We start from the raw sequence: 17359 nt of genomic DNA, 5'->3' as shown, positions 1-17359 counted from the left end.
AGTTTGGAATGAGGGGTCTAAGAAGGACCTCCAAATAAAGCTAGAATACTATATGGCTCTTGCTCTTCTCACAGTTTAAGATAAGTAAATAAACTACCTTCCTGGTAGAGATAGAAAATAAACAGGTCAAAACAAATACCCCCCCCCCCAAATGTCTATTTCAATGTTATCACTGGGTACAAGGAGAAAAAGTATCCCAAAAATTGAACTACAAGTTTTGCAGATATGAATTCATACTACCTGTGTGGTCTAAAGAAGCTCAAGCAGAGAATTTTAAGTTAGATGGTACTTGAGGTGCCTAGCAGAAGCAAACTCAAATCTCTGAAAGAACCCAACCTCAGGTGGCTCAGGGCATGATCCTAGGATGGAGTCCTGCATTGGGCTCCCCATAGAGAGCCTGCTTCTCCCTCTGTGCCTCTCATAAATAATTAAAATCTTAAAAAACAAAACCAAAAACCTAACCTCAGTTCAATAGTAATTTTAAGATACATTTTGACATGTTAAAAAACAAAAACCAAAACACAAAATCTATCTCAGATTCTGTGAAACACTCTATTTACTGAATACTCATTATAACTAGTGCCTAGAACAGGGCCTGGCACACAACAGCTAACAAAAATCAGGGCATTAACATTTCAGTGGTATAACAGGCAGAATTATGGGTGCCAGAAATGTCTATGTCCTAAGTACAGAAACATGCGAATATTATGTTACACAGCAGAAGGGACTTTGTAGACATGATTAAGTTAATGACCTTGAGGGACGCCTGGGTGGCTCAGAGGTTGAGCATCTGCCTTTAGCTCAGGGCATGATCCCAGGTCCCAGGATCGAGTCCCACACTGGGCTCCCTGCAGAGTCTGCTTCTCTCTCATGAATAAATACATCTTAAAAAAAAAAAAGTTAATGACCTTGAAATAGGATTATGCATGTAGACCCAAGATAATTATAAGGGAACTTAAAAAGTAGGAGAGTCAGATATGTAATGTTAAAAAGGGAGGAAGTGGGCCATGGGCCAAGGAATTGGGGTATGGCCTCTAAAATCTGAAAAAGTCCGGGAAACAGATTCTCCTTTTGAGTCCCCAAAAAGTAACATCTCTTCTGACACTTTTAGCCTAGCGAAATTCGCACAAGACCTCTGACTTACAAAACTATAAAATGATAAGTACTACTGTTTAAACCACTAAGTTTGTGGTAATTTATTGCAGCAAGAATAGGAAACACTACAAGTAGGCTAAGAGAGACCAATGTTAGGTGATAATCAATGCCATAAAGAAGAAAAAAAAAAAAAGAGTTAAGGAGACAATTCAAGGAATCTATGCTTGGTATGTGCATATATAATTTTATACATCAAGAAAGATGTTTTTTAAAGTGATGTCTGAACAAAGAACTGAGACAAGAGAGAGCAAACCAAATGAGTATCTATGCAGAGAACAAGCAGAGAGATGCAAAGGCTCTGAAGCAGACACAAGCTTATATACGTGATTAGGTATCACACGGCAGCCAGTCTGGTTAAAATACAGTGAGCTTTGATTTATAACTTGATAATGGACATCAGAATTGTGCTGTATAAGAATGTTAAAAATATCACTAAAGAGATTTGATGATAAACGAGTATAGATAAAATTTAGTAAATAAAACCTTATAAAAAAAGGACACTGAAAATAAAGTACATCTATAGTTTTAGTTTAAGCTTTAAATTATTTTCTTGTTAAGGTGTACATGTGAATTATTTTCTTGTTAAGGAATTCAAATTCTTATAAATATCTAAACTAGTCTAACTTCATATGGTATTAAATGCAATATGCATCACAATAGTAACTGAACAAAGCATTCTGAAAAATGGATTTAAACTCCAAATTTTTGTTCTGAATTTTCCTCAAAGCTAAAATAGAAACAGAAAATAATACTAAATAGAATTTGATCACTAGACAGCTTAAGCATATTCAGTTTTTGGTACTCACAAATTAAAAATAGAAATGAGCATGAACTTTAACTCCAAGTTCCCTTATCAAATATCCGAGGCAGATTAAAAACCATGTCCTGTATTTACTTCTTACTTTGCACTTTCAATATAGTAGAGAATGTATCAAAGCTGAAGGTTAGTTATCTGTAAAAGCCTAATAAAACTTGTTAGCCTCTGATGGGGCAGATTAAAAAGGCACAAACTAAACTCAGGAATAAAAAAGAGAACATCACAATAAAGACTGCACATTAAAAGATGAAGTTAAATAAACTTATGACAATAAATAAAATTTAGGTAAAATCAAGTTCCTAAAAAATAAAGCTTTATTTTAAGAAACAGATCCTTTGAATCGCCCTGTCATCATTACAGAAATTAAATCAATCATAAAAATCCTTCCCACAGGGCAGCCCGGGTGGCTCATCGGTTTAACGCCACCTTCAGCCCAGGGCGTGATCCTGGAGACCGGGGATGGAGTCCCACATCCGCCTCCCTGTGTGGAGCCTGCTTCTCCCTCTGCCTGGGTCTCTGCCTCTCTCTCTCTCTCTCATGAATAAATAAATAAAATCTTAAAAAAAAAAAAAAAAAAGAATCCTTCCCACAAGAAAACAGCCCAAGAGCGCTTTTACTGTGTAGCTCTACCAGTTAAGAGGACACAAAACCTCACCATAAGACAGAGACAGAATATTCATTCTATCTATTTTAATTATTTTTAAAAATCCGAGTAATTTGTGAAGGACAGCTAGATAGGAAAACTAACATGCAAATTTAACTCATTAACACAAATGCAAAAACCCCACAGGAAATTCTGTCAAAGCAAATCAGGACAGTAAATCCCCAAAATGCCCATGTCAAATACTATAGTTATTGGTGAAATTTTGAAGTTTATTTCTTAGAGATAAAGGAGAAACATCTTTCAACAATGTACTAAAGGGCAGCTGGTAAATAAAAATCAAAAGAAAAGACAAAAATGTTGCAGTTAAAAGATGATTATAAAAATTCCAAAAAAGAACTACATGTAAATTAAAACTAGTAAATCTAGTAAGACTACTAGATCCAAGATCAAAGGTTACTTATATGGGCACCTGGGTGGCTCAGTTGGTTGGGCAACTGCCTTGGGCTCAGGTTGTGATGATGGGGTACTGGGATTGAGCCCACAGTCAGGTTCCCTGATTAGCAGGGAGTCTCCTCCTCTTTCTCACTCTGCCCCACCCTTCTCATGCAGAGAGCAAATAAATAAAATATTTAAAAACAAATCAATAAACACAAAGGTTACTTATATATGAGTAACAGAAACAACAAGAAGAAAAATAGTATTTATAGGAACAAATAGTATCTAAAGTAAAGATAACAGAGTCATAAGATCAGATCTCTGGTGAGTATTAAATAAAATTCTACCATATAATTGCCATCACTCTATTTTGAACCTACAAAAACATTTTATACGGTTCAAGCTAATAAAAATATGATAAAAATACATTAAAGACCTAAATAAATGGAGAAAAAAAGCACATTCCTGGATTAGAGTCATCACAATACGTATTAAATTCCCAATGGTTTTTATATTTAAATTACCATGATGACTTGGAAAGTTCAAATAAAAGCACACAGACCTAAGAAAACAGAACTACTGAAGACCAAGGAACGAAGCCCTGTTCTGTCATCATCATTAAAACGTGGAACCGCTATTAGGATACACAAAATAGACCAGTGGTACAGAAGAGAAATCAGATAGATGCATCATATATACTTGATATGAAGTGATATTAAAGACCAGTGAAGGAAAAATGGGCTTTTTAGTAAGTGATGCTAGGAAAAATAATTATCCATACATATCAAGGTAAGTCAACTCCTTACCTCAAAACCTACTTCAAATGGATTAAAGACCTACCAAAGAAAGGCAAAACCAAAAGCTTTTTAAAATACTAATGGAGTATACTTAATGCATTTTGGGTAGGAAAGTTTGTTCCCAGCCCACTCCATGTTTTACTGAGATATAACTGGCATATGCTGTGCAAGTTTAAGGTGTACAACATAATGATAGGATAGATGTATACACTGACAAATGATTACCACAAAAAGTTAACTTCCATCACCTGAGATAGTTATTTCTTTTTGTAATGAGAACTTTTAAGACCTACTCTTAGCAAATACGTAATACAGCTAACTATAGTCACCATGCTGTACATTATGTCCCTGGAACTGTAAGTTTGTGCCTTTTGACCGCCTTCATCCATTTCCCCCACCTCCTACCCAAACTCCAAAAGGTTTAAGTCACAGAATGCAGAAGCATCAGGTGGAATAGTCTGATAAACTACTTAAAATTAAGACTATTATTCAAAACATGAGAAAAAGCTTAAAAGTGAATTTTTTCTCTACACATTACTGAAATGGTCAAGTCTCCACAATCAGAACTCCTAAAAAAAAAAAAAAAGTCAGTAATACAGACTAACAAAACATTAATGTCTGGAACAGGGTCCTTTACAAAAGATATCTAAATTGCCAATAAACACAAGGCTATCAATCTCATTAGTTGTCAAGGAAATGCAAATCAAAACCATAATGATATACTATTTTATTATACAGCCCCCCTGCCTAGCAAAAATTTAAGTCTGACAAAATTAAGTGTGAGGAGAATGCAGAGCAATGGGACCTCTAATATTGCTGTAGATGTGTAATCTGATACAGCCACTTAAATATTTGGGTCACGTCTATTCAAGTCAAAGATGGACAGGTTCTACAACCCAGCAATTCTACTTCTAGGCAAGATACACTCTACAAAAACTAATGCACATAAGCACCAGAACACAGTAGGATGTTACAACAGCACAGTTTGTAACAACCCCAAACTATCAACAGCAGAATACATTTAGACCTTCATTCTGATTATTTACCCACTCTTTCCAGTAAAGACAAAATATTTCTAATCATGAAAAAAAAATCCTATCCATAGCCACATGCCACACTTGCTCCTTTTTAGCTCTTATGTTCCTAACATTTGCTTCATCTCAGATTTGTTATACTATATCCCTTATGTTTAACATATATTCCATATTATCTGATCCAATTATATATCTATCCAATATATACTATATATAACATAATAATCCTGTTAATCAGAATGTGACAAGAATGTGAGTGTGGCTGCTTCATATATATATATATATATATATATATATATATATATATATATATATATATATATATACACACACCCACACACCTGCCAGAGTAATTCTAGAATCGCTAATGCTCCACAAAAATGTACTAAGAATTCATTCCAAAAAAAAAAAAAAAGCAAAGCACAAAATACATATACGACATTGTTTGAATATTATAAGAACTAGAAACAGTTTAACAGACTTTAAAAAAATTAGTGATTACTCATCCAATAAACTCTATTCAAAAGAACTAGACATAAAAAAAAAAAAAAGAACTAGACATAGATAGTGGTAATTTTTTCCTATGAGTAAAAAAGTACCTGTGAAACAATGCACAGTACACTCCGTCACTTGAGGGAAACACCAAAATATTTCTTAAAGAATTAATGATGGAAATAGTGAAGCAGTTTGGCATTTGGGTAACATTTTACATTTTGAATTCTCTTTATTAAGCTTGTTAAATTCTGTAAACTGAAGAAAATTACTATGAAGGAAAATTTCAGCTAGTCTTACAAGTACAGCAGAGAGCTGGTAAGGTTGATATTCACTATTTCACCAACATAGATTTTCATACAACCACAGCTATTGAATGCTTTTGTATATTACCTTTAAGAATCCTGTGAGGTAAACAAGGATTTCTCAAATATTCAATTATTTCCATGATGCTTTCAAATAATATCTCCAGCCTTAAAGTAGTGATGGACATTTAAGGGACATTCCCAATAAAAAAGAAAAAAAATCTCAATTTATATTAAAAGGTTCTCTTTTAGTATATAAATTTCTAACTTTCATATTTTTTTCCTAAAGAACATTTGTGTAATACCTAAAAATTATATTCACTGATTACTTCAGTAGCTAAAGGGCATAGTGTAAGTAATCTTACCCTAAGATAATATTCACACGAAGTTCTTTTTTGGTCCTTGAGATTGTCTTCAATGCAGTAATTTCTGCATCAAACCAAAATCCTCTATTACCAGGATTTTCTACAGAGTAATTAACCATTACCACATCACCGACATTTAGTTCATTCCATTTCAAATTGGTTCTAGCTCGTGGTCGAAGATCTTTGACATTTATTTCTACAGTACCACTTTCTGGATATCTGAGGAAAGAAAAAGAGAAGAATCAGAGAATGCTGTTTATGATTACTACCAAAGACTAGAAGTATACACAACATATATTTTTTCATGATTTTAACTGCCAAAATAAACAGTTCTTGCTAACATTTTAGTAAGACATTCTTTGCCAGCTTGAGGGGTACAGGCTGGGGTAGGTAAAAAAACACAAGCTCTTCTGCTCCATCTTCTTAACCTAAGCTTAAAAATTACTTTAACAGGACTAGACACTGAACTGTTCTTGAACTTGGGAGTCAGTTCACAGTGATCAGCTGTTTGTTTTACATATAATAAAAACATGAACTTAGTACATTTCAGTATGTTTCAAGAGCCTCCATTTTTCCAGGAGGCAGCAAAATTCTAGTTCTTACATGTAGCCTAGTAATGCCCTCCCCCCCCCCAAAAAAATGGAACCATGTGAAATAATTCTAGCAGGATCTTGACTCTGTGCTTCTTTAAGCTTAACTTAAACTGAAACCTCATCTGAACCCAAACCTTTAGAAGTTTCCTGAATTTTAGGCCTAACTTCTGGTATCAACAAGCCAAAGACAGCAATATAACAGTCCACATTGGATCCTAAAAAATTAAGACCGGTCACCTTTATGTATTGCTTGGTAGTAGGGGAACAAAGAGAGGAGTAGGAGTAGTGTCTGGTTCCTACTCTTGGAAAGCTCAATCTGTTGGGGTAGGCCAAACTACTATAATGGTGTTTCTTAAGGTATGGGCCCCAGACCAGCAATTAACATCACCTAGGAAGATGTTACAAATGCAAACTCTTGGGCTCCACTTTGGATCTAATGAGTCAGATAATCTGGGAATAAGACCCAACAACTGATTTTCATAAATCCTGTCAGTAATTGAAAAGCACATTCAAGTTTGATAAACCTAGTGTGAATAAGTATCATATCCTAGTGTGACAGTATTAAGGTAGAAACTAAGAGAAAAGACCATTAACCCTTAACTGAGAGGCCTGCTCAAAATGTAAGTGGGCCCGAAGTCGGAAGCAGCTCTAACAGGAAAGCCTTGGCCCTTCTGAAGAAACCAAGTACTATGCAGCAAGTCTAGGACTCTCACAGTATACCCAACTCATTTAGAGTAAATGGGTATAAATTCTGGGTGGGATCTTTAGTTAATCACCCAATTTACCGAAGTCTCTTCATATTTTAGCTTATTGAAAAAAATCTCAGGATTAGCAAAGGATGTCAGAGTGGATCTTGTCCATTTGCCTTCTTAGTGCCATAATTCCCTTTTACAAGCTTTCCAAATAAGCATGTAACCTCTGCTTGGACAGTGATAAGAGAGCAGTTTTAATCCTAAGAAACGCCATTCTATCTTCATAAATACTCTGACATAGCAAAGAGAAGATACTTGACACTGGATCAAGCTTTGGAAGCTTGGAACATAAGCTTTGGAACTCATTTTATGCCTAAGTTCCATGAAGAAATCTACACTCTGTCCACAAAAGACCTAATACTGGACAGTCTAAATGCCCCTGCCACCCTCAATATTTTTAAAGATTTATTTATTCATGACAGAGAGAGAGAGAGAGAGAGAGAGAGAGGGGCAGGCAGAGACACAGGCAGAGGGAGAAGCAGGCTCCATGAAGGAGGCCTGATGTGGGACTCGATCCCGGGTCTCCAGGATCACACCCCGGGCTGAAGGCGGTGCTAAACCTCTGAGCCATCAGGGCTGCCCTCGATATTCTCTTTTAAGTAAAAATACTTAAAACAGATTTCCTTCAACTTATATAAAAAGGTTTTGAGTCCTTTATCATCCTGGTATCTTCACTGGCTGGGTTTAAATTCCCATTTTGGCTTCTTACTAATGAGTATCCTTGGGAAAACTATCTTTATAAAACCTCCATCATGTGTAAAATGTACCTTAATAACAACTGTATCACACGTGGTTGTTTCAAGAAAATGAAAGTGCTTAAAACAGTACATAATGGGTTAAACATCAGTTAAAATTTTGTCATTATCCCACAGAAATAATCCTAAAGAAACTGACAAGTACAAAAATCATGTCTATGGTTCTGTTCTTCTCCCATTTCAATCTCATTTTCTATGGTCAAACCTAAAGTCTCTAGCCTAACACCTGGGGTTTATACACTTATGTTGTTTCATTCTGGTTTGGTCACAAAAATAACCAACATTTCTCCTAATCTGTAAAATGAAGTTAGATTACTTCTTTTTTTTTTTTTAAGGACTTCTCTAATTTTGAAGTTTGTGAATTTGTTTCCTGCTTCAATATTCTTAAATAGGATAGAAAACTTTTTAAAGGGAGATTCTTTTCTCAGCCATAATGTGAAAATTATATTTTGACATTATGACATTATGTATTTCTGTATTTTTAATAGAGAAAGAAAGCATAGTTCAATGGCAAAAAACCCCCACAAAACTCTATTTGCCTAAGTTTGTCAAAACTAGATACGATACCAAGGAAATATTTTAAACAAAGTAGAAATCTTGACCCAAGTCTCAAAATTGTATATAAAAATCATGTTCATCAGAGATAAGGCAAAATAAATCAACCTTTACATCAGAGCAAGAGAATTTAAGCTATATATGCCCTGGAAATAAATTTGTAAAATTTCATAACATAATTATATTTACATATACTCTGTTATGTATAAACTAGTCTATAAGAGGTAACTCATGAAAATGAAGCATATGTTTCCTAATTCCAGCCAAAAATATGCTAAGTCAATGCATTGTATAAAAACAAACATGGAAGGAGTACATAAAACTCTTACCAAAGTCAAGAACATGCCAAGTGCTCAAATATCATTACTCTTTTCCTGGGCATCTTTATCTACAGACATCTTAACACACATAGAATGGGAATACATAAGCTCCACTATAACCCCTTTCCTTCAGATTCATATATCCAACTACATTCCTAACAGATATTCCTCCTTATGCTGTGCCTTTTAACACTTAACACTAAACTATAACCCCTTAATGAAGGCCTGCATTTCTCTAAGCCTATCTGACATAAAAGCATAACATAGCTCCATCTTTAGGATCACATCTTAAATCCACATCACACTTTTGCTGAAGTCTAAGACACAGACCTACTTAAAAGTATTTTGTGAAGTTTGATAATTGTCTGTTCATAAATTGTGGGAAAACAAGTATTCTCATACCGTTGATGGGAATACAAAGTAGTAACAACCCCCTGTAGAGAGGAATTTAGCAATAGCCAGCAAAAATTCCTATGTTTACCTTTTGATCCGGGAATTCCATTTCTAGGAATCCATCCCAAACATTAAACAAAAATCCCCTTGGAGGGACACATACAGAAATCTATTTATAGCTATATTATCTGTAACAGGACTACAAACAATCAAATGTCTATAGTAGAAAACCATTTGAAATAGCATATGGTAGAATTATATAATGGAATATTATGCTCATTAAAAAGGCACAGAATACCTACAATGGAGTTATATGGAGAGCTATGGTGATAAAAAGCAAGATGTTGTGTTCATAGTGTGCTACTTCCTAGTGTGTGTGTAAATACAAATATATATTTGTATACATACACATACAGATGTGAATATACACAATTATATGTTTTTAAAAACAGAAGGATAAACCAAAACTAATATAGTTACCATAAAAAGAGGTAAGAGAAAAAACCATGACGACATTCTATTTCTCTTCATGTATCTTGTATGGAGATTTACCTACAGAACCATGCAATGTTTTTTGTAATTACAAAGCAAAACTTAAAAAATATAAGAAACCCCTAAAAATCAGAAGCATAGTGGCTTAACTACATAGGGACAAACCATTACAAGTGACTTAAAAACACTAGGTTAACAATACATGCCAAATAGGGTTATTTTCTAAGGACACAAAGTAAAAAAACCAACTTTTCAGTAATCATATTGTTTGCAATGTAACTACTGCCTAGTCTGAAACTACAATGAGTAGGATAAGGCAAATCAATGTTATTAGGAACTATGATTTTTGAGAAAAAAAATAAATGGAAGATTAAAGAGATTAAATTATCACTCTCAATTTCATTGGAAATATCAATATAAACCTATGGTATACTTAAGTATTTCCTGGCTGGGTCCAATGAGAAGACCTAGAAACATGATTAAACAAGTATCTATGGGCAGCCCAAACTATGTGCTCTAAATACCATCTCTAAGAAGAACTAGAGTTCCGTGAAGAAATGGCTGAATCCATGTCTGTGCAGGAAATAGAAGGGCTTTGGACATCCTGCTATACCTGAATGCAAAGAAGCCCTCAAGAATGGTAATGTCAAGTTCAACTTGAAGGAGCCTCCACAGGCCAGAGATGGGACAACTTGGGCACCAAGAACTTTAAAACATGTGTTAAAAATCTATTAGTTCAAAATAATGGATCTAGGTAAAGATTAATGGCTGTCAAACCATTAAAAGCTAATAGCATATTTCACAAGAAGCAGGTATTATGTGCCTTCCCATATTACACAATATGTAAGTAAACACCGTCTCTCAACTAGTCTTATCAAATAAAGAATTTGAATGCAATCAAACCTCTAGATAGAAGTATAAGCTTTCAGGAAACTAACATTAACAGAGGAAAAGTTAAATACTACTATGGGGATGTAATCAGTAAAGCCCAGACTCTGGGAAAACTGAATAAACTGTCACTTGCCTTGTATAGATAACCTTTTTCCCTCTTTGCTGATTTAAGTCTCAACTTACAGGTTTTACTCATCTATTAAAAGCAATGGATAGATCTTGGTTTTGATCCTTATTTGGACAACTTGAATATATTTTTTGAAAAGACAAGCCTATGGACAGGTTACTTGATATTTATGAATCATTAAGAATTTTATGCGAGATTTGTTTGTTAGGATCTCTAAAACCATCTCCAGGCTCAGTGATTTACTTGGGAAACTCAAAGGGCTCTTTTTCATAGGACAGCATGTGGTTATTTTCACAGCTATGACTTACTACACTGAAAGGATACAAAACAAAAAACAGCAAAGGAAAAAGGTGCATAGGGTAAAATCAGAGGAAACCAAGTATAAGCTCAGAATCCTCTCCCAGGAATCACACAAAATATGTTTAAATCCTCCAGCAACAAATTTTGACAACATATGTGAAATATTATCTACCAGGGATGTTCAGTAAAGAAAACATGGTTTTTATTAGGGGGTGACCACATATGCACTCCTCAAAGCAGGTGTTCAGCATAAACCATACTGTTTGCAAGTCAGGTACAGTGAGTTTGTTTTTTAAGTCAAGAAATGATGAGAATCTTCCTGAAAGGTAAGTTCGCAAACATGAGCCAAAGGTCCACTGTGCAGACTTTTCAAAGAAAATCAGCCTGAGATCTGAAATTTTTTTTTTAATTTTTATTTATTTATGATAGTCACAGAGAGAGAGAGAGAGAGAGAGAGAGGCAGAGACACAGGCAGAGGGAGAAGCAGGCTCCATGCACCAGGAGCCCGACGTGGGACTTGATCCCGGGTCTCCAGGATCGTGCCCTGGGCCAAAGGCAGGCGCTAAACCGCTGCGCCACCCAGGGATCCCTGAAATGTTCTTTTCTTACATACTTTAGAAAAAGAATCCTTTGGCTATTTTGTCAGCTGAATGCTCTGAAAGGTTATGATGAAGGTGAACCTATAAAAGATAGGGAGAAAGAGTAGGACTAGGTAGCAAAAGCCCTTAGACTATGTTCGTCTGCCACTTTGAAAGAAGAAAGGAGAGCTGGGCAAGAAAAGCATCAGACTGTGTACAACTCTGACGAAGTCTTGACCAGTCCAATGGTGAGCTCCAGTACAGAAACTGACCATAGGGATCCCACAGTGGGCAGAAATGGCCAGGCCACACTTGCTCACTGGTTGGAGGATGCCAGGAAAGTGTGGTCTTGGCTCAAACACTGTGGCAAGTCTCCAAAGTGCTGTTGCTAAAAGTTTTCAGCTAATTGCATTCATTCCTTGCAGCTGGTCAAGTTTTTTTTTTTTTTTTTTTTTCTTTCCTTGAAGGGAGGAAGAGTGCACCCACCATAGCTACTTAGGCCATTTACTGGTTGAAATGAGCTAAGGTTTGGGACTTGCTTCAAAATAATCCAGCGGTGCTTGGGGATGCTGGTTTAAACAAGACTGGCCAGGAATTCATAATGGTTGAAGCTAGGGGATGGATTCATTATACTGTTCTCTCAACCTCTGAATAAATTTAAAGATTTCTATAATAAATAACAGTGTTTTGTAGTTCAAGTTAAAATCCAAACAAAAGGCTCATCCTTTTTCAGTTTTCCCATATATGTACAAAATTCAGAAAGTTAACACTCAAGCCTTACAATGAGGACAAGCAGTCTCCTGCCCCAGCCCACCATATTCTTGGCTCCTATTCCAGAATACAACCATTTTCAATTGTTAGCTATTGCTTTTATTTACATCTGTATTTTAAAGTAACACGCTTTCTAACACTTTGTATTTTACTTTATTATTCTACCCATCCCTCATGTACAGTTCATTTGTCTCCATTCTCCTCTTCCTTTTAATTGGTAACACATGGCCCTGCTTTAAGTGTTCACATATTAACAACAACTCTTAGGATAGAAGTGCTATTCTACCTCCCATTTTGCAGATGAAGCACAGGTTTTTATTGGAAAGGAGGACCAGAGACATGATTCAAACTGATTATCTGGCTCTAAACCCATATTCCTGCAAGGACAAACTTTTTTCTGCTCTTACGCACATTATACAAACTTCATAAACTTTTTTTTGGGGGGGGGGGTTACAGTTAAAAAAAATGGTGATTAAGTAGAAATCACAGGTAAATGAAAAAGTATGCTTTAATTAATACCTGTCCTTTCTTCCACAGCTTTGGTTTCCATTGAATGCTTAACTGTTCTGCATCATTATTTTATCTCCATTCTGCCATGGTTGTTAAACTCCAAGGCATCCAGACATTTCAGGCATTCAACCAATCTTTTGGGCTTCAAAACATCTTTTAGAGACCACATTCTAATCTGGACAGCTTGCTCTGTAGACCTAGACCTGTTCCACAGCTTCATGCTGGGATCTCCTTCCATTATTTCCTGTTTTCCTGAATGCCACTGTCTCCCTCTTTCTTGGTTTAAAACCTGAGTAGGGTAGGAGTGGTTAAAATGATCTTACATATAAATTAACCAATCCTTTTGTTCTCAGTTTTATTCCATAAAGGCCTGAGCCTTCCAAAGGTTCTTCAATGCCAGTTCAGTTGCTTGTTGTTGGCTTCTCATCCTTAGGTTCCAGTTTTCTCTGGCCTGCTAAGTTAGGTATCATTTACCCATTAGCTTCTTACCTTCCAAGTTTGTTGCTTTCTTTTTTGTGTCTTTTACTCCTACCCCATTTTTTATCCTTGGGGGGTTTATGCATTGATTCTTTTACTGTCTTCTAGAAGGGTTTAAGAATGAGTGGAGACAAACAGGCATCTTAATCTGCCATGTTTAAGTGAAAGTCTTTATATTCACTTTTAGTTTCACTTCTTACTTACTATGTACCTTCTACGTTCCAGCCATAGTAATCTATCTACCCTCAGGTAACCCTGTTATTTCCTACTTTTTATCCTTGGAATAACTGGAATTAAATTTTTTAGAATTGGAATTAAAATCTTTTTTTTTTGGAATTAAAATCTTAAAATTAAATTGGAATTAAAAATTTTAGAGTACTACTTCTGCTATTCTCTTTCAAGAATATAGAAGTTATCTCTTCTGCTTAGAGCCCTGGGTACTCTCAAAGCAAGGGGTGCATGTTTCTATCACAGTAGTTAAACTATAAAACAGCAAGTTTTCATTGAGGAATAGGTACTATGTTCACACTTTGATGTGGCTAGGATATACCAAGGCCTACAAATGTTTTGGAAGCATATAACTCATTAAATAGAAAAGTCTGCTTTTAAATAGCTAAGGCTTTTAATCAACTATAATAAACTATGACCACTTGGGATGTCTGGGTGGCTCAGGGCTGAGCATCTGCCTTTGGCTCGGGTCGTGATCGAGTCCCACATTAGACTCCCTGCATAGAGCCTGCTTCTCCTTATGCCTCTGTCTCTCTCTCCTCTCTCATGAATAAATAAAATCTTTAAAAAAAAAACAACAAAAACCCAAAACTATGACTACTAGATTTCAAAGAGATTCTCTTGATTTTGTTGTATCTCCTCTTCATCCTTGAGCTAGATAGTTAAATAGGATCACAGAATTCAATGAAGAGCTAAATAAGGGCTTTTTAGATTGTTCTTAATCTTTTTAAAAACAAAAAACCCTGTAGTCAGTTCAACTGTTAATTATGTCAGTACTCAGTTTAAGTATAGGCAGTCCCCATAGTATTCTCCCCGCTTCCTCTGAGGTCCAATGTATGGCTGAAGACAACCTCTGCAAATGGGTCCAAGCAACTAACTTCTTTCACAGCATTTGTACTAAGCAAAACTGTGTAGACTATTTGAAATATCTCGCGAAGTGCTAGAACCTTGACCAACTTCTAAAACAGACCTCAAGATAACCTCAAACTGAAACACAGAGGAAGGAATCTATCAAGGCCTACTTTACCTATATGGTGCTAAGGGCCAATTCTATAACCCATGAAGTATGAAGCTAGGGGTCCTTCTTTCTCTTGTACTACATGACTTCCTATTCTCAGAACTGAAAGTCAAGGTTATCTTAATATAAATTATTCTAGTGAGCTACTTTACTTTGCATCCTTTTGAGTTTGGACCACTCAGATAAGCCTTAATCTCCAAGCTTATTGTTGATTCACTCTATAGTACACTTGCAACTAATAAGATTGTATGTTAACTATATTGGAATTAAAAATTTTAAAAACCCCTAAGTTTAAGTTTTCTCAGTAACATTTTCATCACTAAAAATATTTGGATATCTTTCAGAGCTATCCTTTGGAGTACATGCTTTTGATTATTCTCATCTATGTGACATCTTAGCAAAAGCCAACTGTTTTCAATCGACAAAACTATCAATCATCAAGTACAGCCTGGGTAGTTAAATTTCAGGGAAATTAAGCATCGTTCCTCAAAAATAGGTTTAACATAAATAGTAAGCTACATTTCCTTGGATGTCTTGCAGGCTAACACTAATTTTAGACTCAAACTGTATTAAGTATAGTAATATCACTGAAACCTTCCTGCAAAACATGGCTTCCTGGAGCTAATATGCTTAAATAAGAACACCATTCACCTGGAGGCATGTTCTAATTTAGCAAATTTTTAATGTTATAGTGCGTTCAAAAAGCATTTCTTATTCTAACAGATAACACTGCTAAGTTTCACATCTTAAATGTAAAGCATACTCACAGACAATATATAACTGCTTGAAGTAGGGCTTTACATATTACATGGAAATCTCATTTGTATAACCCATTTACAATGGTAGACAACCATTTTAGTAATGTAAACAACATAATTATGCGAAGAAATACCTATGCCAAAGATAAAACTCTATTTAAGAATACTTACCAACTTGGTTTTATTAATAAATGAAATGCAGAAAATTTGATTCTATTACTGGGTACTTTAAGGTTATTAGGAAAAAAAATAGGTCACGTAGATATTTACAGATGAGGAAGTCAAAGCTGTAAGAGTTCAAACAAAACAAAAAACTTACCAATAAACCTAGAATCAAACCAAATTCTGATTCTAATGCCTGTACTGTAAAAGAATTAACATTCTAAATACTTAACAGATCTCTGGAGGGTACCTATTTGAAAAGCAGATTCCTGGGCCCTACTGCAGGCCCACTCTAAGCTGAAGTAGAGGTTTGGTATCCCTCTGGAATCTACATTTTAAATACCTTTCCCCAGAGCATCTGCTAACCAACCTTCTGAGAAACACTAACGTAAAGGGATGATATACAAATTTGAAAAGGTGAAATCAATCTGTAAAGTCATTCTTCTAAGCACTAAGTGATCTTAGAATAAAATACAAGAGCAATGATAAAGTCAGAGACCTAACTTCTTGCGCCCTCCTTTTGATTATAATCTATTCAGAATGTGGCATGTCAGAGAACGTTGGAGGAAATATTTGAAGTCTTTGGTAAATATATTAGTAATAGTCAAGTACCAATGGGGCAGACCAGTTGCTGCACATGAGTTCTGAAACAAACCTCTCATTCTTGCTCTCTATACTTAAAAATAATCAAGAGTACACTGACTTGATTAAAGAAAAATCTCCTACTTTCCCTCCCATCAAAACCCAGAAATTCTATTTTGACACTGCCTTTAAAGTATTTCTGGGAGTCATTCAGAAATAGATCACTACACATCAATACAGTCAAGTAAATCAGTTTTGTTAGTTTACAGAAAAAACTACTTTAATCTAAAAATACCACTTGATTCAGAACTGGCTGACTTCTATATGCAATAATTAAGGCTACTCAAAGACATGCAACACAGGCTGAGAATAGTTTGAAAAATCTTAAAGGATGCTGAAAGCAATGACAACATTATACTAAGATACTTGCCAGATGAGCTTTTAATTATAGCCTAGCAGAAGTTACCTTCCAAGTCCTAAATGATGCTATGACATTTCCATTTGATCTCAATGCCCTGGTAGAGCCCTGACACTGTTAAAAGCAGCTTATCCTATTTGATTTAAAGTCTTAACACTGGGATGCCTGGGTGACTCAGTGGTTGAGCGCCTCCCTTTGGCTCAGGGGATGATCCCCAGGTCCTGGGATAGAGTCCCACATCAGGAGCCTGCTTCTCCCTCTGCCTGTGTCTCTGCCTCTCTGTGTGTCTCTCATGAATAAATAAATAAAATCTTTAAAAAAAAAGTCATAACACTAACGAACTACAGATTCTCCCCACAGAAAAGGGGCACACAGGCATGTATGGACAAGAACCTTTGGTTCAAGGTATCTGTTCTGCTAAAGCCATTATTAACAGCAGAGACAAAAAAAATTATGTAAACAACCTTATATGCTACATAAAGATATTTTACTATATTTTATAAGCATGCTTCTCTCAAAATTATAGTATGGTAGAATGGTTGCAAGTATGTGCTTTCATGAACTGGGGTCTACCACTTACTAGCTGACCACCATCAGGCAAGTTAGAACCTCTAAATCTCAGTTCTTTTCACTTAACACATAAAAAAAGTACCTACACTTCACTGAGTTTTTATG

At 35.5% G+C, this 17359-nt stretch overlaps 1 protein-coding gene across 3 annotated transcripts in view; it reads right to left on the bottom strand.

Annotated features, from left to right (window-relative positions):
• Positions 1–17359, bottom strand: part of UHRF2 (ubiquitin like with PHD and ring finger domains 2) — a 77346-nt gene that overhangs the window by 35660 nt on the left and 24327 nt on the right. For all 3 annotated transcript variants that reach the window (XM_025432124.3, XM_025432123.3, XM_049116085.1), the window contains one exon: positions 6005–6223. In XM_025432124.3, coding sequence (XP_025287909.1) covers positions 6005–6223 — 219 coding nt within the window. The remainder of the gene's footprint in view (positions 1–6004; positions 6224–17359) is intronic.

Source organism: Canis lupus, chromosome 11 (assembly GCF_003254725.2).
Source record: "Canis lupus dingo isolate Sandy chromosome 11, ASM325472v2, whole genome shotgun sequence".
NCBI lineage: Eukaryota > Metazoa > Chordata > Mammalia > Carnivora > Canidae > Canis > Canis lupus.
Note: the sequence above shows the minus strand (reverse complement) of the source record. Positions and strands in the feature narration are given on the sequence as shown.